Genomic DNA, 24990 nt, shown 5'->3' with positions numbered 1-24990 from the left:
CACGGGCGTCCACACGAGGGGCGGAGGGGCGGGGCGGTGCTGGGCGGGGTACCCGACGGCCCGGGGCTCAGGTGGGGAACTGAAGCCGAAAGCGGGGGAAGGGAACCGGGAGAGAGGCAGATCGAGGGCTGGGTCTGCAGCCGAGGCCGCGTCCCGGGTCCCAGCGCGGGAGTGGCGGGCAGGGGGCGCGGGGGGAAGCGAAAGAGAAACCCACACCCGCACCGGTTTCTCGGCCGCGCCTCCCGCCCCGCCCGCCCGCCCGCGGGGAGGAGCACCTGGGGGCGGGCGCTCGGGCGCAGTGTCGGCGCGTTCGGCCCCGCCCCTCCCTCCGACCACGCCCCTCCCCTGGCCCCGCCCCCAGGCCCGCCCCCCGGCGCGCGCCGCTTCCTCACACGAGACCCCGCCCCTCGGGGTTCGCGCAGGGAGTCGGGCCCGGGCCGCCACTGCCATCTCGGCCGCCGCCGCCGGGATTCCCCGCCCCCGCCATGGCCGAGGACCCCTCGGCGGCCGCCTCCTACACCGAGGACGACTTCTACTGCCCCGTCTGCCAGGAGGTGCTCAAGACGCCGGTGCGGACCGCGGCCTGTCAGCACGTGTGAGTGGACGCCCCTCCTCCGCGCGCCGCCGGGGGTCGCCTAGGCCCGCACCCGGCGCGGGACCGCCGCCGCGGCCTGACAGGCGCCGAGCTCGCCGCGGCCTGCCCGCCCGCGCGCCGCCCTGCGCGGAGGGCCCGGGCCCGGTCCAGGTCCCGTCCCAGCGGAGCCCGGCCCTCCTGCCCGCCCGCCCGCCGTCCGAGCTCGGCCCTCCTCCTCCGGTTGCGCCCGGCCCCGCACCCCGGGCTGCGGGTCTCTGGGCCCCTCGTGGCTGCGCCCCGGGGCAGTGCCCCGGCCTTGCCCGGCGGCGTCTGCAGGCCCCGAGGCCTTCTCGCCTCAGGCCCGGGAGGACCGGCCGGGGCCGGGGAGCCTTTTTGTTTCCTAGCAACGTGGGTGAAGGCGGGCGTCGGTGTCAACACTCGCCCCGGCGCCGGCCGCTTCCAGGCGACCCTGCTGCCCGTCCTCCCAGCCCGCAGCGCCCCGCGCGCCTGCTCCGGCCCGGCGCCCCCTCGGAGGCGTCCCGCCTCGTGTCCGGCGCAGCGCCCGGTCGCCCCGGGCTGGTGGGGTGTCTGCCCTCGGCTGTGGGAGGGCCGGGTTTCCGGGTATTGGAGCGGTGGCTCCCCTTTGTGCCACCTCCGGCCCGCTCCTCGCCGGTTCCCGGGGCGGAGAGGAGCCGGCGGACGGGAAGGAGGCGGGGACCCCGGGGGCGGGAGGGCGCGGATGGGGGGGGTGCTGGTGGGGCGCTCGGACCGGCCGGCCGCGCCCCGCGCCCCCGGGGAACGGGTTCGGTCAACAGCGACCCCCAGGCTCCGCTCCAGACCTGCGGCGGCGGTTCTGGCAGGTGAGGGCTGGGCGCCCTGATTTTCAGGGAATACGCCAAGCTGTGTGCTTGCAGGAGCGAGAAGCATCAAACAAGTTCCTAAATACATTGCTTTCTCTCCCTCCTGCCCCCCCCCCTTTTTTTTTTTTTTTTTTGGAGAGGGAGGAGTCGTAGTTTTGTAAAGAATGCATTGAATTTTGGGTTCGTCAGAAATTTCATGGCAGTTTCTTTCACTTAAACTTTACTTTTCTTTTTTAGTCCGCACCTGAGGATATTTTTTCCCTTGACTCCTAGGGAGAGTGGAAGGAAGGGGGAAGAGAGAGGTGAAAGGGAGGGAGGGCGGAGGGGGAGGGAAACAGGGATTGGGAGCCTCCTACCGGGGCTGGGGTCTGGGGCCGAGGTATGAGGTTCGTGCCCTTGACCGGGAATCGAACCCGAGACCCTTGGGTCCGAGGGCCGACACGCTAACCACGGAGCTTCTTGATGCCCGTTCTGCCCACCCTGCTCTTCAGTCTTAACTGCACCGCCTACCTTAGGCCTGTCCTGTGGTGGTTGTGAGCCAAGTCTGTGGCTTTCCATGATAGAAGTTATGCCGTTTATGCTTTTGTTGTTTAAGGGAGATGAATGACTGCGAAATGCCTTTATTATTTGGAGCAGCAAATGCAGATGTCAGAAAAATATTTTGAGGTGGCTAGGGCGCAGTGTCTGTTTTTCAGCCTTTAACCTGCCAGTAGTCATGATCATGACTTGATGCCTTTCCTGCTTGTGCTGGCCGTGGGTGGAAGGAAGGGAGGGCGTGCAGGGCAGCGAGAGAGGAAGTGGGTTTTCTCTGGGCGGAATAATTTCAGCTCCCTTCTGGGTTTTTGACCTTAAAGAACTCATTGTGACCTCTAGCTCCCCTCAGGGTTCCAAGCAGTCTGCTCAAGTCCACTTCCCTTGGGGGGCATTTAAAATCAGACTGAAATTTGACTTGACCTCAAGGCCGAAAAGGAGTTAAGGACCTTTCTCAAATCAAATCCTTGGGCTTGGATGTGATGGGACTAGATATGGAAATGAAATAAATACAGAGCAGATTTTGTTGATGAGAGGAGTGAGCACTGTTTTAACACCCTCCTCCATCTCCTCTCTGCCCCCCTCCTCCAAACCCCCAGCAGACACAGTTGTTCCAGGTTCTGGCTGAACAATGAATTGAAGGAAGCAGAAGGGAAAGAGTTTTATTGGAAGGGGTGGTAATGGTGGAACAGTGCCTGATGGATGAAAGGAGTGTTGTGGAGAAATAGGATTATGTTTTAAATAATCTAGATTAAATTCATTTGCTCTTCCCTTTTCACAAAAGACAAACCTGTGCCTTTAAACAAACTTATAGTTAGCCCAGAGTCAGTTTTGGATTGGTGGGTAGTGAGAGATGAAGGGCACTGTGGGTCTGTTAGAAAAGAAAATGTTCTCACTACCACTTCAGTGACAGCAGAGGATTTGCCCGCACTGTTCCAGGCAAAGGAGCAAGTTCCTTATCATAGATTAACTTTACCAAAATGTTGAGTGCTTTCTGTGGGTCGGGTACAGGGGACAGAGTGCTCCTTCCTTTAATAAGGGTCTGATGGAGAAGGCCTGGATGAATGGGATTGCTGTGAAAGAGGGTCAGGTAGGACGTTTGGTGTGAGCATTGCAAAGGCATCTAACTCAGCCTGTGAGTACAGGGGACACTTCCTGGAGGAAGTAATGCTTTAGGTCAGATTTGGTGTTCCGGGTTGGTTGAATACACCTGGATGAGGTTTCTAGCATATGCAGAGGCCAGCAGGGATTACAGAGGATGACATACTGGACTACAAAGTTTGGCTGAAGCCAAAGGATGAGTGTAGTGGAGCTGGAGCTGAGAGAGATTGGCAGGAACTTACTTTGTAAACCAAAACTTTTTCCTGAAGCCATAGAGACCAATTCAATAATTTTGGCAGGGGAGTGGCATTTCAGTTGTAATAAGTTCTCATTTATTTATTTGTTTTAACATTGATTTGTTCCACTTACTTATTTATTATTGTTTTTTACTGATTGATTTTTAGAGGGGAACATTTCTACTTGTTTATGCATTCATTGGGTGATTTTTTTAAAATATGTTTTTATTGATTTTAGAGAGAGATGAAGGGAGAGGGAGCGAGAGAGAAACATTGATCGGCTTCCTCCTGCATAGCCTCTACTGGGGATTGAGCCTGCAACCAGGCATGTGCCCTGACCAGGAATTGAATCCGTCGACCTCTCAGTGCATGGTATGATACTCAACCAACTGAGTCACACTGGACAGGGCCGTTGGTTGATTCTTGTATGTGCTCTGACCAGGGATCGAACCCACAATTTTGGCATATTGGGTCAACCCTATAACCTACTGAACTACCCGACCGGGGCTAGTAAGTTCTCTTTAGTACAGGGTCAGCTTGTTATTGGTGAGACTAGTTAAAAGGCCATCCATTGCTGTGTCAAAGAGGGAAATGATTAGAACCTGAATCAAGGTAATGATACTGGGACTGAAAAGATTTTTGACATTTTAAGGATATCCTGTAAGCTTTGATGAATGTATGTTCGTTAGTTAGGTGTGTGTACGTAGGTCTGGGGAATGGAGCTAAACCTGTGCTATGGATGTTGCTACCGAAAGAGGTATATAAATTAAAAGATAGCAGAGGGCTTAGATAAAACAAAGTGCTGAAGAATACATTTTAAGATACGGAGTGAAGAAAAGTGCAGTCTGTGAAGGAATGGACAGGATAGGAAGAAAACCCAGGATGGAATGTGACAGTAGACATAGAAAAATTATAAGGAAATGGTTTAATATTGCCTAGGTGAGATGTAATATTTTGAAAAGCATGTAAAGTTGAATTAACAATATTGAATGTGAGCCCTGGCTGGTATGCTCAGTGGTTAGAGCATTGGCCAGCGCACCAAAGGGTTGCTGGTTTGATTCCTGGTCAAGGGCACATACCTTGTTTCAGGTTCAATCCCTGGCCAGGGCCTTTTCTTTTCTCTTCTTTCTTTCTTTGTTTTTTTTTTTTTTTTTTTTTTTAAATAAATGGATATTCTGACCAGGAATCGAACCGTGACCTCCGGGTTCATAGGTCCAGGCTCAGTCACTGAGCCATGCTTGCTGGGCACTCCAACATCATTGATTGAAAAGTCTCTCTTTCTCCCAGTAAATCGTCTTTGTACCTATTAATCACTTTTGCTGTCTAAGATATATCTTGCCAGTCTTCTTTAAGAAGTTTCAGTGTCTACACTAATAAAAGCCAAACATGCAAATTGACCATACCTTCGCTACACCTTAAGTCACGCCCACCAGCCAGTCAGAGCGACTATATGAAAATTAACCCAACCAAGATGGCGGCCGGCAGCCACGGAGCCGGAGCAAGCAGGAGGCTTGGTTGTCCCAATGATGGAGGAAGCCAAGCTTCCCGCTTGCCATGGCGGGCTCTGAGCTCCACTCAGAGCAACAAAGTTTCAATTATAGAAGGTAAATAAATCCCAGATACCTGCTTTCAGCCGGCCGTGGCCACGGAGCTGGAGAGAGCAGGAGGCTTCCCTCCCGCCCACCCTGGCCGGCTCTGAGCTCCTCTCAATGCTACAAAGTTTTAATTGTAGAAGGTAAATAAATCCCAGAATAAAAACGAAAAAAAAAAGAGGCTGGGAGCTTCCGTCGCCGGGGGGCTTGGCCAGCCTGAAAACAGCCCTCAGCCCCTCACCCAGACTGGCCAGGCACCCCAGTGGAGACCCCCTACCATAAAGGGTATGTGGCCAGCCTGAAAAAAGCCATCAGCCCCTTACCCAGGCTGGCCAAACCTCCATGGGGTGATGGGGTGAGGGTCCCACTGGGGGGGCTTGACCAGCCTGCATACAGCCATCAGCCCCTCACCCAGGCTGGCCAAGCACCCCAGTGGGGACCCCCACCCTGAAGGGGGTGTGACCAGCTGCAAACAGCAATCAGCCCCTCACCCAGGCTGGCCAGGCACCCAAGCGGGACCCCCACCCTGATCCGGGACACCCTTCAGGGCAAACCAGCCGGCCCTCACCCATGCACCAGGCCTCTATCCTATATAGTAAAAGGGTAATGTGCAAACTGACCCTAACAGCAAATGACTGGTCACTATGAAACACACTGACCACCAGGGGCAGATGCTCAATGCAGGAGCTGCCCTCTGGTGGTCAGTGCACTCCCACATGGGGGAGCTCTGCTCAGCCACAAGCCAGGCTGATGGCTGCCAGTACAGCGGTGGTGGTGGGAGCCTCTCCTGCCTCCTCAGCAGTGCTACGGATGTCCGACTGTAGCTTAGGTCTGCTCCCTGCTGGCAAGTGGACATCCCCCGAGGGCTGCCAGGCTGCCAGAGGGATGTCTGACTGCCAGCTTGGGCCCGATCCCCCAGGGAGTGGGCCTAAGCCAGCAGGTGGTCACCCCCGAGGGGTCCCAGACTGCGAGAGGGCATAGGCCGGGCTGAGGGACACGCCCCCCCCCACCCCAGTGCACAAATTTTTATGTACCGGGCCTCTAGTCTATTTAATAAAGCCCCTTGTTTTGCACTTATTATGTTGTCTATTTTAACTGGAAATGTTTCTTTTTGTCTTTACATTTTGAATAAATATTAAGTCCTAAGTTAATTTTAAACCTGATTACTTTTTTTAGTTTCTTATGTGAATCTTTTTTATTATTTTTGGCAATGTCAGTTGTCTATAGCAATGACATTAATATTTAAAGAGTTTATTGTACAGTTTGTTCAACTTATTGCATGTAAGTTTTTGGTATTGTTTTTACTTTTCAGTGAAAATTAATTCAACATTTAGCTAATATGCAAGGCAAAAGAAAAAAGATGTGTCCCTGAAGGAACACAGTCAATTAACAGTAATTTTCAACTAAATAAATACTTGGCTTTTAGAAAAGTGTGTAAAAGCTTTTTAATATAATTCATTTTTTTTTTTTTATTGATTTGAGAGAGAGTGACGGAGAAACATTGATGTGTTGTCCCACCTATCCGTGCATTTACTGGTTGCCTTCTATATGTGCCCTGATGGGATTGAACCTGCAACCTTGGTGCATTGGATTGATACTCCAACCAACTGAGCCACCCAGAAAAGCTTTTGATCATATATTAAAAATATTTTGGACCAGAATAGATGCTGACTTTTGAAATTTCCTTCATGGTGCTCTTCAGGATAGTTGCTAGCAGTATTAACAAAGAAATTGCAGATTTTACGTGTAGTTTATTTTGAAATATATTGGCTGTGTGTTCTGATATAAAGCAAAATTACACATAGGATAATTGTTTTAAATGCCAGTTTTGCTTGGTTTGCTAAGATTAGATTTAAGATAAAACAACAACAACAAAAGAACTAGCCCTGGCCATGTAGGTAGTTCAGTTGTTTAGAGCAGTGGTCACCAACCTTTCAGACCTCATGGTTTGAGACCACTGGTTTAGAGCATCATCCCCATACACAAAGGTGTTCACTCCCAGGCAGGGCACATATAAGAAGCAACCAGTGAATGCATAAATAAGTGGAACAACAAATTGGTTTCTCGCCCCCCGCTTTCTTCCTCCCCTTTTTCTTCCTACTTTCCTCTCTCTCTAAAATCAGTCAAAAGTGAAACAAAAAAACTATTCCACACCCTTTCTCTTATATCATTGTGCCTGATTTAGGACTTTTGTGTGTATGCTTATAAGTAAAACTTATGAATTTATAAAGTTTTTTTTATCTCCCCACCCCCTTAACTTTAAACTTTCAAAATGAATGCATCTGGTAACCAATATACAGTATTGTTTTGGGTGTGTACATCTGAGTGTAATTTGTAGATGATAACACTAATGCAAACCCTAAGCGTGACAACTGAGAAACTGTTAGACCAATAGGATAGTACAGAGAGGTTTCTGGATACAAGAGCAATAGTTTAGAATATTTAGTGTTTATTAGAATAAAGCTAATAAACATTATGAAGCTTCTATAGGGAAATTTAAAAACTTTATTGAAACACACAAGATAAGAGAGCTGACATATTTATGGACAAAACAGTAAAATTAAGATGTCAGTTCTTCCCCAGATAACTCTAAAAATGTTAATGGAATTGCAGTCAGATCTCAACATAATTTTTTTTTTTTTTGGTAAGACTGAAGATGAGGCTCTAACCCGCTGAGCTACCTGGCCAGGGCTCCACAAGAATTTTTAGAACATGCAATACTGGACTGTTTGGTCAGGGACATTGACCTCTTTTCCCTTGGATTGTCAAATAAAAAAAAGATAACAGCCAATATAACAATAGCCATCGGGTATGAGTGAATCATAATTATGCTTATATTTTTTGTCAGATCAGGAAAAAAAATTTTTCTGATACTGCAGAATTTTAGTAATTAGTTTATGTGTGCATGAGATTAAAAAGGTTGAAAATCATTGGTCTACTCTATTATTTCAGTTAGTGTTTTGTTTTTGTTCTAATTCCTCTTATGAAAGAATGCAAGCACTGAAACATAATTTAAAAATTTATTATTCAAAGATTAGAAAACATAAACAATTAAACAGTTTTTAAAAATATATATTTTACAGAGAGGAAGGAAGAGGGATAAAGAGTTAGAAATATTGCTGAGAGAGAAACATCAATCAGCTGCCTCCTGCACACCCTCTACTGGGGATGTGCCCGCAACCAAGGTACATGCCCTTAACCAGAATTGAACCTGGGACCCTTCAGTCCGCAGGCCGATGCTCTATCCACTGAGCCAAACTGGTTAAGGCTAAACTTTAAATTTTTAATTTAAAGAATTAAACTTGGAAGTGTTGGTTTTTTTCACTTTGTAATATTTATACATTTGAAGTTATTAAAGCTTAAAATGGCACTCAGACTTTTGGGACACCTTTCTTCAAGGATTGACAAATTGCTATCCAAGTATGTGGAGCACTCTAACACTGTTATTTTTTAAACTAGTTTTTAGTTTGATAACTGGAAAATGGTATCTCAGTATTACTCTGTGGGTTTTTATTTTATTTATTACTCCTGGTTTTGGTGAATATTTTTTTTTTCTTTTAAATATATTTTATTGATTTTTTACAGAGAGGAAGGGAGAGAGATAGAGAGTTAGAAACATCAATCAGCTGCCTCCTGCACATCTCCTACTGGGGATATGCCCGCAACCCAGGTACATGCCCTTGACCGGAATCGAACCTGGGACCCTTCAGTCCGCAGGCCGATGCTCTATCCACTGAGCCAAACCAGTTTCGGCTTTGGTGAATATTTTTAATGTCTTAATAATTGGTAGTCACTTCTAATACTACTTTAAAGGTATTAGCTACTATTTATTGAGCACTTTCCTAAATATCAAAAACACTGTGATAAGCATTTTACTGCATTACTTTCTTTAATCCTCTGAACAACCCTATCAAGTATAGATAATTTTTTATTTTATGATAGGAAATTGATTTTAGAGGGGAAAAGTGACTTGTTCAATGCTACAGTTAGGAAACTCAGATTCTGTAATCTGTTATTATACTATTACCTCTCAAATTTAGTATAGTTGAGGAAAATTGGTATACTTGAATTTATAGGGGGTTGAGATATAGATGGATTCAGATATAGATGGCAATGTTTTACCTGGTTTTTCTAAAAGCAAATTGATCAAATTTGGTATTTCATTGTGTTAAGGGAGAAGAAATTAAAATTTTAGTAATTTGGTTTCAGTTAGTGTAATGTTGGTTATAGACAGTTAGAGCTGGAAGGGTTCTTAAATATTTTTCAAGTTATATTCCATTGCACACTGTTGTGGGAAATTTTTATATTTCCTGACCACATAAGTTTGGGCAACACTTATATTTTTCTTAGCAGAAGATATCTTATTGCCGTAGCTGGTTTTGGTTTGGCTCAGTGGATAAGAGTGTTGGCCTGTGTACTGAAGGGTCCCAGGTTTGATTCTTGGTTGCAGGCTCTATCCCCTGCCCTGGTCAGGGTGTCTGAGGGAGGCAATGAATCAAATGTGTGTGTGTGTGTCTCTCTCTCTCTGTCTCTCCCCCTCCCTTCCACTCTCTCTAAAAGTCAATGGAAAAATATCCTCAGGTAAGGATTAAAAAAAAAAAAAGATACCTTATTAACTTTGTTTATCCTATAATTTTCCAGATCAATTTGTGTGCTGTTCTGTAGTAGACCTGTTCATATCCCGTGGAACAACATCTTGATATACATCAACTTGAGACAAAAGCGGATATGGTCCATTCTTTCATTTTTATAAGGGCAAGGAAGGCAGTGTGAGATCACAGAGCTACTAAATGATATAATGTTTATTTTTCATGTATTATGTTAAAAAAATTATAAAGCAGACTTGATTGTAGTTTCTTTTATATTCCCATGAAGCCCAGTGATTAGTATTACACTCTGAGAAATACACATACAGTTTTTAAAATTCTGAGATTTATGTACATGTGTATTGCCTCACTTATTTAGCACGAATGCATATCTGTAAGTGCTTGTTTGTGTTTAATTATAGCAATGAAAAGACTGCTTTTTCTGTAGTTAACATGTCACAACTGTTTGGTTTAGTTTTTGTAGAAAATGTTTCCTGACTGCAATGCGAGAAAGTGGAATACATTGTCCGCTCTGTCGTGGAAATGTGACTAGAAGAGAAAGAGCATGTCCTGAACGGGCCTTAGACCTTGAAAATATCATGAGGAAGTTATCTGGTAGCTGCAGATGTTGTGCAAAACAGGTACAGTAAGTGTGAAATAGCTCTTGCAAGTCAAGTTTCTGTCCTGAAGTTCCTGTCTGAATATTCTTGATGGGTATTGTTTTGAAGGGAAGAAGTCATTTAGATTGGGAATTGGGGTGAAAATGCAAAAAAAAAAAAAAAAAAAAAGAGTGATGGCTATTCTATGTAATAAAAGCCTAATAAGCTAAGTGTCCAGTCATCTGTTCAACCAGTCCTATATAATAAAGATGTAATATTCAAATGGTCGTTACGCCGTGATGTGTAATGACCAACCGCGTAATGACTGGATCATGGATCAGCAGGAGAGTGGGGCAGCAAGTTATGAGGGGGGGCGGGGAGAGGGGGTGGGGAAAGCTACAGGAGGGTGGGGCAGTGGGTGGAGAGCTACTGGAGGGTGGCAATGAGCTACTGGCGAGCTACTGGCACATGGATTCGTGTGCAGGGCTACTATTCAGAGTATAATATGCTAATGATATGCTAAGGCCACTCAACCGGTCACTATGATGTGCACTAATCACCAGGGGACAATCAACCGGTCAACCAGTTGCTATGATGTGCACTGACCACCAGGGGGCAGACAGTTGACCGGTCGACCAGTCGCTATGATGTGCACTGACTACCGCGGGGCAGACACTCTGACCAGTAGGTTAGCTTGCTGCTGGGGTTTGGCCAAGTGGGACTGAGTGAGACAGGCTGGACACACCCTGGAGCCCTCCTGCGGTCCCTGCCTGGCTGGCCAAACTCCTGCGTCCCTCCCCGGCCCTGATTGTGCACCGGTGGGATCCCTCGGCTTGGCCTGTGCCCTCTCACAATCTGGGACCCCTCAGGGGATGTTGAAGAGCTGGTTTCGGCCTGATCTCGCAGGCCAGGCTGAGGGACCCCGCTGGTGCACGAATTCATGCACCGGGCCTTTAGTAGATTATAAACTTATAGAGAACAGAGACTGAAAGATACAATCTGACTTTGCCATAATTTTTATCATGGTTTCTTTTTCTCAAAGTAATTACTCATTTATTATTTACTAAATGAATTAAATGAGCAAATTGGCATTTAAGTCCTTTAAACTCCATTCTGGTACAAATTCAACCATTAAATAGTTTTTTCTGATGGGGGAGGGAAAGAGAGATAGAAACATCAATTAAGAGAAAGAATCATTGATCGGCTTCCTCCTGTGCACCCCCCACTGGGGATCGATCAGGCCTGCAACCTGGGCACATGCCCTTGATTGGAATTGAACCCGGGACCCTTTAGTCCGCAGGCCGATGCTCTATCTACTGAGCCAAACCAGCTAGGGCATTATTGCAATTTTGCACATAGAAATGGCCTGATGGATTTAGGTAGTTAAAGAAATCATTAGCAGCCCACTTTACTTGTGTATTTATGTGTTTTATATAAGAAATCACAAAATATCTGGCAGAAGACTTTGCCTAAGTTTTTTGGAACAAGTGGGAATGTCAGGTATTGACAAATAACTGGCATTAATTCTCCAATTGGGATTTTATTGTTCTATCATTTGGAGAGGGAGTGAAATGGTGAAGCCATATCCTATGAAGTTATTGCAGCAACTTTTTCAAATAGCTAATGCAGTCAGTGAGTAAAACCAGTTGCTATTTCATGCATTCACACAAGTCAGTCTGTGTTTCCGTCTCTTTGAGGAAGGTCTTAACTGACAGGGCAATGAAATAAACCTGGAAAATACACCTGAGAGATTTTTGGCTCTGTTCCTCACTGAGAAACTGAAAAAAGTGTTAATTGAGAAACGTAATTTTTTTAAAGTGCTTTCTAACTCTGCTGAGTTGCAGTAAAGAATAAAGCAATGCCCAGTACCCTGAGCCAACCTCGTAGTACTTTCATTTATCTTTTATTAGTAGTATTGTTTTAAGTGTAAAGTTATTTTTTAACTAGAGGCCCAGTGCACGAAATTTGTACACTGGGGGGGAGGGAGTGGTCCCTCAACTCGGCCTGCCCCTTCTCACAGTCCAGGAGCCCTCAGGGATGTCCTGTCTCTGCCAGAGGCGACTGGCTGATCAGGGAAAGGCACCGCCCCCATCACTCCCTGGCTGCTGCTGCCTCTGGCCTCCCTCTGTAGGAGATCAGAGGAAGGCGATGCCCCCATCACGCCTCTGTTGCTGCCACTGCCACCTGTGAGGCTGCCTGAGCCTCGGGTCTTCGCAGCCACTGCGGCTTGCCTGAGCCTCGCCCAGCCATCATTGCCTGAGCCTTGGGCCCTTGCAGTGGCAGCGACCATTGGCAGCTTGCCTGAGCCCGGGGCCGGCCCAGGGCAAGCGGCAGCCGGCATCCCGACGCTGCAAGTCCCCACCCCTGTCCCTGACGCTGCAAGTCCCCGCCCACTCGCACCTCCTGCGCACACAGCCTGCTGATCAGTCGTTACTGTGACAGCATCCTGACCAATTTGCATATTACCCTATTAGATAGATATTTTTTGCAGTGAGTTTACAGACTGATGGACTCTTCTCCATTGTTTCACACCTAATGGACAGAAACAATTGAGAATTAAACGATGTACTTAAATAGAACCTCTTGTTTAAATGGGGTATTTAGTTATCTAGTTTTATCTTTTTTTCTCTTTTGACAATATCTCAAATCTTGGTGAGTTCTATTTTAAATAAAAGTCACATTAAATTTTAATAATTTACAGATTAAATTCTATCGCATGAGACATCATTACAAATCTTGTAAGAAGTATCAAGATGAATATGGTGTTTCTGCTATCATTCCAAACTTTCAGATCTCTCAAGATTCAGTAGGGAACAGGTAAGCAATATTTATTCTTAAAAAGAGAATTTTTTATTGAAATTGTTTTGGGAATTATATGATCAGGTTTGTTTTGTTTGTGTGTCTGTTTAAAGTAAAATGATATGAGAACTATATCATTTGTGTATTCAGAAGTTTGATACATGAAAGATTACATCTGGTAGATCAGCTGATCTGGTGAGATCTGGTACTAGTAAGTTCTTCGTTCTATTTTAGTCTCAATTTTTATTTTATTTTTATTTTATTTTATTTTTAACTTAAATTCTTTATTGTTTAAAGTATTACATGAGTCTCCTTTTCCCCTCATTGACCTCTCCCTGGTCGCTCCCACCCCCCAGCACATGCCCTCACCCCCCTACTGTCTGTGTCCATTGGTTATGCTCATATGCATGCATATAAGTCCTTGGGGTGCTCTCTAGCCCCCTCACCCCCTTCCTGTAGGTTGTACAGTCTGTTCAATGTTTCTATGTCTCTGATTCTATTTTTGTTTATCAGTTTATGTTCATAGTCTCAATTTTTTAAAAACTAAGGTTTGGCTTGATTTGTATCTTATTGTCTCAGATTTCTATGCATTAGATATGATATACTTAAGCTTATGTTATTTAAAAATCATTTTAGGAAAATTGACACTTTTTTGGATAAAAAATAGACTTGAGAGTTGAAGGCTATTTTGCAGCTGAAATTTAAAAACTAGAAAAAAATTCCTTTCAGTAGTGTACAAACTGGAATCTTCTTGTATGCTACCTAATAAATAGAGTTGTTTGAGATTTCTACTCTGACAATTAAATGTCATGTAAAGTGAGACCTGATACAAGTAAATTCTTATTTCTATTTTGTCTCAATTTTTAAAAAACTAGCATTTGGCTTGATTTGTATCATATTGTCTCATATTTCTGTACATTAGACATTTTAGAAAATGTATTTCATATAGAAGAATGGCCAAAATGCCTGTGTGTTTTAAAAAATAGTGATAAATACCTAGTTATCCACAAACCCAGGTCAAAAGAAATTAAACATTTTTTACCACCTTACAATCTCCTTTTGAACCCATGACCATCTGAGTCCCATATGCCCAGAGGTGACCACTGTCCTCTTTTTTGGGTCACTCCCTTTTCTTTCTAGTATTACCACCCCTGTGTGTATCTGTAACAGTGAAGTGTTTAATTTTTAAAAACTCAGTAGCAAGCACACACACATTGTGTAAAGAAAGGCAATATAGGCACTATTATAGAAAGGCCCCAGGGGACAGTATGCCAAGCAGAGTCTCTTCAGATTCTATTTTTAGTAGCAATTCATTTCACATGTTGCTAATTTTTTTACATTTAATTGCTCTACTGCAGTCGGGCTTTTCCCTACTCTTCAGTTAAAACTGCTATGGTAGTCCGGCCGGTGAGTGTCCCATGAATGAGGAGGTCACCGTTTGACTCCCAGTCGGGCACATGCCCTGAGTTGAGGGCTCAATCCCTGGTAAGGGGCTGTAGGAGGCAGCCGATCGGTGTGTGGGAAATTCAAGTTTTGCTTTTCAGAACTTCCCGAGATTCCCCCCCCCCCCCCGAATATTTTTAATCCATGGTTGGTTGAATCTGTGGGTGCAGAATTCTTGGGTAGAGAGGACTGGCTGTGCTGCTTGTCTTCCTATAAAAGGAAAATGAAGAGCCAGCTTTTAAGTTGAACAACCCTTAAACCTGTGTGGTACAGTTTTTTGTTCACTAGCTAACTCGTTTCTATTTCAACATGTCTCCTATTGAAAGGCCTTGTTTTTATAAAATTGACCTCATTGATGAATTCTGTAGTGTCCCTGTATGGAATGCCCACGCTTCCCTCAGGGCTTCTCTAATACTGCATATGACACATGTCTCAAGCATGGGGTCTGAATGAGGGTGTCAGGTAATTCTATGTATTAAATGTTCGAGAGCCTAGTTTCTTTTTGGAAAATGAGCACTGAGATATTTTCTTAAACCTACTCTACTTTGGAGGCCACAACCTTAAACCATATCCAGTTACAAATCAGAACGTTTATGAATTTTTGAGTCTATCCCAGCATTCAGATACTTACTAACCTGGATAGAGGTGGAGGTAGTCATAATTTTAAAGTCTAAAGGACCTGGGGAAATGTTATCATGCTGTAGATTTAAGGTAATTATGCCAAATTCTATATTCTCTATACTTTGGTAGCTGCATAAATTAATTTTGAAGGACATAAAGGCACAATAAACTGTCTTATCAGAATTTATTTGAAAAGTAATTAATGCCCTCCTTTTTGTTGTTCAGAACTATTTGAAGTTCAGGCTTTTACAACAAATATGGACTAGCCTTCTTCATTAGCAGTTCAAGTTAATGAATCTATAATGTGCGTTATTGCTTGAGGTATTAACTTTACCCCCTTTGCTTCTTAAGTAATAGGAGTGAAACATCTACATCTGATAACATAGAAACGTATCAAGAGAATACAAGGTAAGCTTTTGAAAATACTGCTACTTTATTAAATAATAGCTTTTTAAATTAAAAAATTTTTATTCCGTTAAATCACCAGATATTATGCTAGAACTTAGTAGTTTAGAAATAAATGATGCAGTTGCTGATTTTACGGATCACATTAAATTCGAAGAGTCTAGCTCTCTTCCTCCACAGTGATGATGTCTCTTCCATGCATAGTGTAGGCAGGTTGTCAATATTGAACCGTCCCTTGTTGAAACTCAGAGGCATTACAACCAGTGAATCACCATCCTCAAAATGTTGTGCTTTTTTTTTTTCATGAAAGGATGCTTTTCTTTCTTTTTTTTTGGTCTATCATGTTTATTTATTTTTTATTGTTGAAAGTATTAGATGTCCCCTTTTATTCACCATTGACCCCTTCTCCCCACAACCCACCCCACCCCACCCCAGGCCTTCATCACACTATTGTCTGTATCCATGGGTTATGCATATATGCATATAAGTTCTTTGAAATACTGATCATTCTGGTAATTAGTGCTTTTTCGATTTTCACTTTTTCCTAGGAATTTTGTATTTAGATTCCCAGAGGCTGTGATAGATGAAAGATATTGATGAAAGTCTTTTCAAAATTAAGTTCCTAGATAGGGGCTTCCAAATAGGGCTGCCACCACAGGATATTAAACTTTTCAGGGTACATTCAGTGGCATCTGTTGGCCTCACACGAACGACTAAATTAAATTTTTGGACCTAACTACTCAGTACATGGAACAGCTATGTTTGTTTTTATTTTGGCTTAGAGGCACCATAAAAAAATTTACTGAGACATTAACTATACTGTAAACTGAGATTGGGAACATCTGTTGCAGATTATTTATCGAAAACATTTATTTTTCAAAATTAGAGAATCTTTGAATAGTCTATTATAACTTAAAAAAAAAGAAACGTAAGTAATTGACTTAAGAACAGGAGAGCATTATTTCTGTGTTTTGGTTTGTGATTTCAAATTTATACTTCATTTAAAATTGTTTTATAGTTCTGGGCATCCCACCTTTAAGTGTCCCTTGTGTCAAGAATCAAATTTTACCAGACAGCGTTTACTGGATCACTGTAACAGTCATCACCTATTTCAAATAGTTCCTGTGGTAAGTACATATGTTTAAGACAGCCTGCTGCTTAAAGTATGCTGTTCGTTTATTTCACTTCGTGTGAACAACAGGGAAGGTAGTTTTAAATTTGGAAGGGGCATTATCAATAAGGTAGATTTTTGTCAACAAAAGATGAAAGGTTTGAAGCAAAATGAGATTTCAGTAACTTATAAAAGAGAGATGCTTATTGTGAGTGTTACATAGGAGAATAGTCTATCTAGAGCAGTGGTCGGCAAACTCATTAGTCAGCAGAGCCAAATATCAACAGTACAGCGATTGAAATTTCTTTTTTTTTTTTTTTTAATATATTTTATTGATGTTTTACAGAGAGGAAGGGAGAGAGATAGAGAGTTAGAAACATCAATGAGAGAGAAACATCGATCAGCTGCCTCCTGCACATCCCCTACTGGGGATGTGCCCGCAACCCAGGTACATGCCCTTGGCTGGAATCGAACCTGGGACCTTTCAGTCCACAGGCCGACGCTCTATCCACTGAGCCAAACCAGTTTTGGCTTGAAATTTCTTTTGAGAGCCAAATTTTTTAAACTTAAACTAGATAGGTAGGTACATTGTTATTAACTTAATTAGGGTACTCCTAAGGCTTAGGAAGAGCCACACTCAAGGGGCCAAAGAGCCGCAGTTTGCCGACCACGGGCCTAGAGAAGAGGGAAGTAATGAGAGTGAACTGGGAACTCACTACCGAGGGGGCAAGACCCAGCTCTGTTGGGGCTGCTCGGTTTCTTGGTCTGTGCCGGATGCAGTCAGCTCAGCCTGGTCAGGTGGGTCTGCTACAGGTGAAAACTACATGTGAGAATAAAGCCACTAGGTGTTCTCAGTGTGGATCCTTGCAGACTCGAGTATGTGAATTCATACAGCCAGGAAAGAAAGGAATCATACTTTCTTTTTGGTGCATATATATCCTTTTTATACCATCTTGAGGGTAAGAAAGTGGAGAGACCTTTTTGGTGAGTGAAGGAGATAGAGTGCAGGATTTCAACATCGTGTGTTAGTAACCCTACAACTCCTCATTTGGAACATGAGTTCCACAGGTAAGTGACTTCAGTTGTGGGTGAAGCAGGAGAAACTTGAGCTAGAAGAGATACTTCCCTTTCAGTTGTACATTTTGATATAGAAGGAAATGTTATAAATAAAATAAGGATTGTAGATATTTCTAAGCAGTTTTAGTGGATGTACTAGAACAAAAATGTGAAAAACTATGCCTCAGTTAACTATTGAGGCTGTCCATAAGCTCTCTCCTAGTACTAAGGGAGACTTAGCAGGGTCAGTTACTGTTAAATAAACAAATAGAAGTGCCAAAGCTGTCTCTAGGAAAAACCTCCTATTTAAGAGATTTTGTTTTGTATTGCATTACCAAATTTTTATTTGTTTCTACGTTATGTTCAATATAGCATAGACTTGGCTAGAGTTCAATTACTAAAGTTCTTTTTTATTTCATTTCAGTAATCCATTCATTTTTTAAGATGTACTTCATTTAAAACCTTAAGAATACAATTTAAAGTTTACTACCCTTTCATTTTACTTATAAGTGAAATAAAGCTTATAATAATTATATAACAGTTATTGTGTGGCTCAAGTGAGTTTACATACTGGTTAATGATAATTGCCATTACAATTAATATTGCTAAAGGCTGGATGTGGTGTGTCTCTTGGAACAGTTGTGTAATTGGGGATTTAAGTAATAGAATGTATAAGATCCTCTTTGCATTGTGTTGTGTTCGTGTAGTTTATATTTAAGGTAATTTGGTAGACAAATGATCTAGTCATGGAATTTGGCTTATAGAAATGCTTTTCATGTAGGTGTTTTCAGTTATATAAGCCTGTGTTTTAATGCCTTCAATAATTATAACATTTTATTTTTATTGTTTTTTATTTAAAACATTGTTTCTCATAGACATGTCCTATTTGTGTGTCTCTTCCTTGGGGAGATCCTAGCCAGATTACTAGAAATTTCGTTAGTCATCTAAATCAAAGACATCAGTTTGATTATGGAGAATTTGTGGTAAGTGAATTCTGCGAGATTAAGAAAATACTGTTTAAGTATTAAAGTTAAATTGACTTTCTCAATGTAGACTTGAGTTTTGAGGCAAACCGTTGTATCATATTGGATGGTTACAGAGCAAGTTCTGTTGTTTTTATAATTTAGGTGAATTTTGGTTTGTGGAAGTGGTGAAAAGTTTAATATACTGTCCACCTCCTGTACTAGAGACATAATTAACAGAGGAAGAGCAAAACCTCAGATGAACACAGTGGGTTAGATGAAACTGTCTAGGTACTTGCTAGAGAAGTAAAAGGATATACCGGACGAAGGAGGGTGTCTTTTTCATGAGTGTGAGTGTGTGTGAATCCCATTATGATAGATATATCCAGCATGCGAGACACATTTCTGAGATGGGGGGGGCTTAGTTATCAAGTAAAGCCAGTTAAGTTGTACATTTTGGCCTTAGTTGACTGCTTTTACAGGGAGAATGAGGGAAGTTTCATAATGTAAAAATGGATCCCCAAAGCAAAGCATGGGGTTAATTTCTGCCTCCCAAAGGTGTCATCATGATTTTTAAAAAATTAGATGTGGTCTTTGTTTTATTTATTGTGAGATTACATTTTATTCACTTCAGTGAATTAAAACTTTATCTAATTTAACATTAATTCCAACAGAGAATAGCTGATACTGTACTTGTTTTCAAGTGTAGGTAAATGCAGGCATGTGCAATTCTGACAATGACTATTACTCTTTTTTTAAAAAATTGATTTTGAGAGAGAGAGGAAGGGAGAGAGAGAGATAAACATTGATGTGAGAAAGAAACATTGATGGTTTTCTCCCGTTCACACCCCAAACTGAGCATCGAACCTGCAACCTTTTGGTGTACAGGATGACACTCCAACTGAGCCATACCGGCCAGGGCAAAATTATAGTTATTCTTGATAAATGTTTATTTTGTGGAATTGGCATTTTTAATCATACTATTTCAAAATAACAGTTCAAACGTATGTAAAATTTAGGTGTGCTCTTACAATTTTAGCATTTTTATGAAGTAACTAGAGGCTGGATGCACAAAATTTGTGCAAGAGAAGGCCTTCCTTTCCCCAGCTGCTGGCACCAGCCTCCCTCTGGCACCCAGGACCCGGGCTTCCCTTGCAACCCCGGCTTCGTCCAGAGGGACATCCAGTCTAATTAGCATATTATGCTTTTATTATTTTGGATTGTAGATTATTCTTAAATTCGCATTGTAAGAAAGGTTACTATGTCTGGAGATCTGTGTACTTGGAAAAACAAAAACATATTTGGTGAACCACTTTTGATCAATTTGGCAGGTGGTTTTACCTTGCCACAGAAAAATATGTCATTTTAATTACTTGAGATTGTCAGTGGGAGCCTATTCTAAAGCAAACCCATAGACATAATTGATAGCAAACAGAATTGTTAAAGTTAAGGATCAGTAGTATAAGATTGAGTGAGCTATAGTTTTTAGCTTCATGTGATGGTTAAGAAACTGTTATTTAACTATAATAGTTCATTTATTGAAAAGGATATATGTTGTAACATAAACTTTTTCAACTATGTGTAGTGTGTGTCAGGATGTGTAATATATTGGGCAAAGTATTGAATAGTGGAATATAGTTTTCTATTGATATGTTAATGTTATTGTTTTTTAGGATCTTCAGCTAGATGAGGAAACCCAATATCAAACTGCTGTTGAAGAATCTTTTCAAGTAAACATCTGAAGGCTACAGACATCTGAGCATCTTTGTACCTGCAAGTGCCATCTTTAAGGAGAAAACTAATGCATTCACCATTTCAATAACTTGATGTGTATATTAATAAAAGTAATTCAGTCTATTGTTTTAGTTTTTAAATTGAAAAATAAAGGTGGGCCATCTGAAAATTTTGTTCTCTTGAAAAGTTAAAAATAAATGTTAGGACATTATCTTTAAAAGCATTGAAAGGATTATATTTCACTAATGTAATGGCGAAAAGGGAATTCTTGTTGTACGTTATCTTTTTCATATTACACATTCTTGAATTTTTCTTTATGTTGCTTTTGAAATTTGGTGCGGTTTCTCCTAGGGATGCTATTGAACACAGGCAACACAGTAGCAAATGCAGAAACATGTGGTTGATACGAACCTAACAAATCTGAGCCAGTTATCAGAGTTGCAGACGGAGACTTGAAGTGCTAATGAAACAATCCAAAGGAAAAAATTTTAATACAGATTCTAGCTGAAGAATTCAACTCTAAGAACATGGTATTTATATAACATTTAGTATTTTTGAAGACTAGTGAGATTTCTTTAATAATTTTAACTGTTTAAAAAGTAAAAGCTTAATGTAAGGATATTTCCTTCTCTCTCTCTTTTTTTTTTGCTATTAGAAGGAACTATCGAGGAAAATTTATTTCTTTGGCGGGCAGTTGCTAATTTCAAATCTTGTTTGTTTGGCTGACTAATTTATAAGCCTAATGTATATTAAGTTGAATTTACAGCTCTTTAGCTTCAGAATTTTTCAATAGCTAGTGTTTCTCATTAGCTAAGATGAAACTTTTATTAGAAACTTTCAGTTGGTGATTCACTTGTATGTTCTACATATATATTTAAGTGAGAAGTTTGGCTCCATCTCAGTTGAGAAATTCAAGCAGAGCTAAAGATGTATATGTATAATACACACATGCATGCAGGTTATATACAGGATTTCTATTCAGATTTAAAAGTAGATAAGCAATATGGGATTTAAGTGTTTACTTGATTTGATTAACATTTTGTATATCACCACACTTTTAAAAGGTAACAGCCAAATGCTAAGTGGTCTAGTTGGCTGCTGTTACACCTTAAAAATTGAGTTTATACACACACTCAATGACCTGTCCATATGGTGCTCTCTGTGCTCAACGATAATGCACGACTGAAGTGGTGACACATTTCCCAGCTGCTCTGTTTCACTGCTTGTTGGTCAGACTGGGTTTGTTTGTTCTTGGTATTCACTAATGAGAATCATAAGAGAACTTGTACTAGAAGGCCCAAATCACAGAGGAAACGATGAAGAGTGGGTTAGCTGACATTCCATACTAATGTACATTGTTTATGCTTTCTTTAAAAGAATATAAAATTTCTGAAGTCGTTGCTAATATATACATACATTGTATAAAAAGGGATATTTTGGTTTTGTTAAAACCCTTGTTGACTTTTCTACAGTGAACATTTTTTTAAAACTTGATTTAATAAAAATGTTAATTTTGGAAGTGGATTTTTGTAAAAAGCCTTTCTCAGTCAAACAGTGATGACTTTATGGGTAGTAACAGTCACCAAAAGCCATGCATCTCAATGAACTAATGCCTTTGTCATTCAAAAGAGTGATGCTTACCACGTGCTTGAACATTTTTTCTGCAGTTACATGAGTGTAATTGTAAGAATAGCTGTTAACTCTTTAATAAGAGACTTGACCATAGATTTTTTTCTAACTTAAAGCAATAAAGTTAGTACTTTCTTTCAAAATTTAATACTTCCCAGTATGTCAAGTTAAACTATTTTGGGATGTGGGAGCTTGAAAGGAAAGTTGTAGTAGAGATCATCTTGATGAAATTGTGTTTTGAAATTTTGTGGATTAGTTCAATATCACTAATAGTCTCGTGTGTCTTTTATATAAACTTTTTCATAAAGGAAATATTGACTGTATTTGCTATTATCTGGGAACTCTTCAGTATGGAAATGTTTGTTTAAAATCTCCCCACTTGTCCAGTGGATTAGAAATAAGGATAAGCTTTACAGATTTTCAGTTTAAATTCCTGAAAAGGTTCTTATTTTTAATATGCTTATAACTGAGTCAGGATAAAGGAGGGAAGTTGTATTGATACTCATACCGAAATTCCACACTATCACCTAGGGAAGCGATTTCTTCAACAAATTACCGTTTATGTTGTTAAACAGAGTTTTATTTGAGATGTATTGTTTTATTTTTCAATTAAAAGTGGTTTTCTCCTACTTGTGTGTTTAATTAAAATTTTGTCTAGAGGCAAACATGATAACATTTAATTCTCATAACTCACTCTGCAAGATGTGTAGGAGATAATCTATTATTTTGCACTTAAAAAGTGGATAGGAGAAAGCTACCACATGCTGATAATGCTTCATGTTGGATTTAACTTTATAAACCTATTTTATCTTCATTTCAAATGTTAATCAACTTAGAAAGCTATTTTATTAAGTACTAGAGACCCAGTGCATGAAAATGGTGCACTCGGGGGTGCGGTGGGGGGGTCCCTCAGCCTGGCCTGCGCCTCTTGTAATCTGGGAGCCTTTGCGGGCTTAAGCTGTCAGTCAGTCATCCTTAGTGCTGCCACAGAGGTGGGAGAGGCTCCCGCCACCACCACTGTGCTCGCCAACCATGAGCCTGGCTTCTGACTGAGCGGCACTCCCCCTGTGGGAGCACACTGGCCACCAGGGGGCAGCTCCTGCGTTGAGTGTCCCCTGGTGGTCAGTGCATGTCAGTGACCGGTCCTTCTGCCATTCGGTCGATTTGCATATTAGCCTTTTATTATATAGGATTCATGCATCAAACTTTTCAAGCCCTATTAGCAAGCAGGCAGGAAGATAGTTAACAGGTTAATAAATACTTTTATATAGAGAAGTCCCCTTAAGTAAGAGATCCTGGCTGTAAGAATATATTGCCAAGTACAACGTTGTATACCTGCTGGGCTGCTTAGTGTTATCTTTAGTGAATCATAACTTTTATAGAAACCCTTTGGGCTGCTACTCAAAGAATAAACCCTTTGAGGAGGTGGTGACGTTTTAGCCTTTATAGAACAGGTGTGACCCAGAAAGCATGTACATGCATGTAGTATACAACTCAAAAAGTATGAAATACTCATTCCATGATATGATTTAGTGTGCAATGTAGCTTACCATGCAGTACAATTTGAAAAAAGAGGAATTACAGGAATGAATTACATTAAGTGGTTAAAAGAACACATGGGAACCTCAAGAAAATGGATGTTGCCCTGGCTGGTTTGGCTCAGTGGATAGAACGTCAGCCTGCAGACTGAAGGGGTCCTGGGTTTGATTCCGGTCAAGGGCACATGCCTGGGTTGTGGGCTCGGTCAGACATGTAGGAGGCACCCAATCAATGATTCTCATCATTGAGGTTTCTATTCCTCTCCCTTCTCTGAAATCTATCTATCTATCTATCTATCTATCTATCTATCTATCTATCTATCTATCTATCTATCTATCATCTATAAAAGCCAGCAACTGTTAAGGCAGAACAACCAGAATGACCTGGTCGCTATGACGCGCACTGACTACCAAGGGGCAGGCGCTCAACACAGAAGCTGCCCTCTGGTGGTCAGTGCGCTTCCACAGCGGGTGTGCCGCTCAGCCAGAAGTCGGGCTCAGGGCTGGTGAGCGCAGCAGCGGTGGCAGGAGCCTCTCCCGCCTCTGCGGCAGCGCTAAGGAGTGAGCAGGCGGATGGTTAGTGAGGAGGTGGGCAGTTGGGAGTGAGGGGTCCAGATTGTGAGAGGGCGCAGGTCGGGCTGAGGGACACCCCTTTCCCCCATGCACGAATTTTGTGCATCAGGCCTCTAATAAAAATATACTAAAAAAAGAGAGAAAAGCCCTAACCGGTTTGGCTCAGTGGATAGAGCATCGGCCTGCGGACTGAAGGGTCCCGGGTTCGATTCCAGTCAAGGGCATGTACTTGGTTGCGGGCACATCCCCAGTTAGGGGTGTGCAGGAGGCAGCTGATCGATGTTTCTAACTCTCTATCCCTTTCCCTTCCTCTCTGTAAAAAATCAATAAAATATATTTAAAAAAAAAAAAAGAAAATGGAAGTTACCTCATCCCCACTAATAGCAACTGTCCATTCCTGGGGCCAAGAGAGAGGACAGATGCTATAACCCTTCCCTGAAATGAAGTAAATGTGTGTTCCATTATGTACTTGACTGGAAAACTTGCATTAAACTATTCCATACGATTTCCTATGTCATAGGGATTCTTAAAAGAGTGTAATGGTGAAGGGGATACTGTTGCAGAATTTAGGATGAGCAGAGCAGGGGAACAAACATAGAGGAGACTTAGAAGAATTAGAACTATACTACAGAGGTTATGGAGGAGAAGCAAATGCTTGAGGGGTGAGGGAGGGAATTTCATAATTATCTAAATGGGCAAGATAATGGTATATGATACCGGCAGCGCACCACGTGAACAACAGCAATAGCCTTTGTAATCAGCTCGGATCCGGAAAGAAACACTACTAGGATCCCCATAGGTCCCCTAGTTCCTACTGCTAGTCATAAGTCACCACCACCACTAACTTCTGGTACCACAGATTGTTTGCTGCTTTTATACTACACTAGAGGCCTGGTGCACGAAAATTGGTGCACTCGGGAGGGTCCCTCAGCCAGCCTGCACCCTCTCGCAGTCTGGGAGCCCTTGTAATGTCCCGCGAGGGAGTGGGCCTAAGCCGCAGTCTGGCCTCCCTCTGCAGGAGGTGACCAGCAGGTTGATCT

At 42.2% G+C, this 24990-nt stretch overlaps 1 protein-coding gene across 3 annotated transcripts; it reads left to right on the top strand.

Moving 5' to 3' along the window:
• The first annotated feature begins 387 nt into the window (after window positions 1–387).
• Window positions 388–22468, top strand: RNF138 (ring finger protein 138). Of its 3 annotated transcripts, none has more exons than XM_059707380.1 (7): window positions 388–595; window positions 9956–10121; window positions 12781–12896; window positions 15294–15350; window positions 16366–16474; window positions 18390–18497; window positions 20150–22468. In XM_059707380.1, the coding sequence occupies exons 1-7, from the start codon at window positions 486–488 to the stop codon at window positions 20216–20218; spliced, it is 735 nt and encodes a 244-aa protein (XP_059563363.1). In that variant the 5' UTR covers window positions 388–485; the 3' UTR covers window positions 20219–22468. The 3 variants fall into 3 exon arrangements, with proteins under 3 accessions (XP_059563363.1, XP_059563364.1, XP_059563365.1); XM_059707382.1 differs by lacking the exon at window positions 388–595 and adding an exon at window positions 1416–1434; XM_059707381.1 differs by lacking the exon at window positions 18390–18497.
• Window positions 22469–24990: the final 2522 nt, after the last annotated feature.

The sequence above is a fragment of the Myotis daubentonii genome, chromosome 8 (assembly GCF_963259705.1).
Source record: "Myotis daubentonii chromosome 8, mMyoDau2.1, whole genome shotgun sequence".
In the NCBI taxonomy this organism is placed as follows: Eukaryota; Metazoa; Chordata; class Mammalia; order Chiroptera; family Vespertilionidae; genus Myotis; species Myotis daubentonii.
Note: the sequence above shows the minus strand (reverse complement) of the source record. Positions and strands in the feature narration are given on the sequence as shown.

Bases quoted from the DNA above. Each gene is read 5' to 3' on its own strand.
- RNF138 (XM_059707380.1), top strand. From the start codon at position 486: ATGGCCGAGGACCCCTCGGCGGCCGCCTCCTACACCGAGGACGACTTC. The intron at 10,122-12,780 runs GTACAGTAAGTG...AATAATTTACAG, and splicing joins GCAGATGTTGTGCAAAACAG to ATTAAATTCTATCGCATGAG. The intron at 12,897-15,293 runs GTAAGCAATATT...TTGCTTCTTAAG, and splicing joins CAAGATTCAGTAGGGAACAG to TAATAGGAGTGAAACATCTA.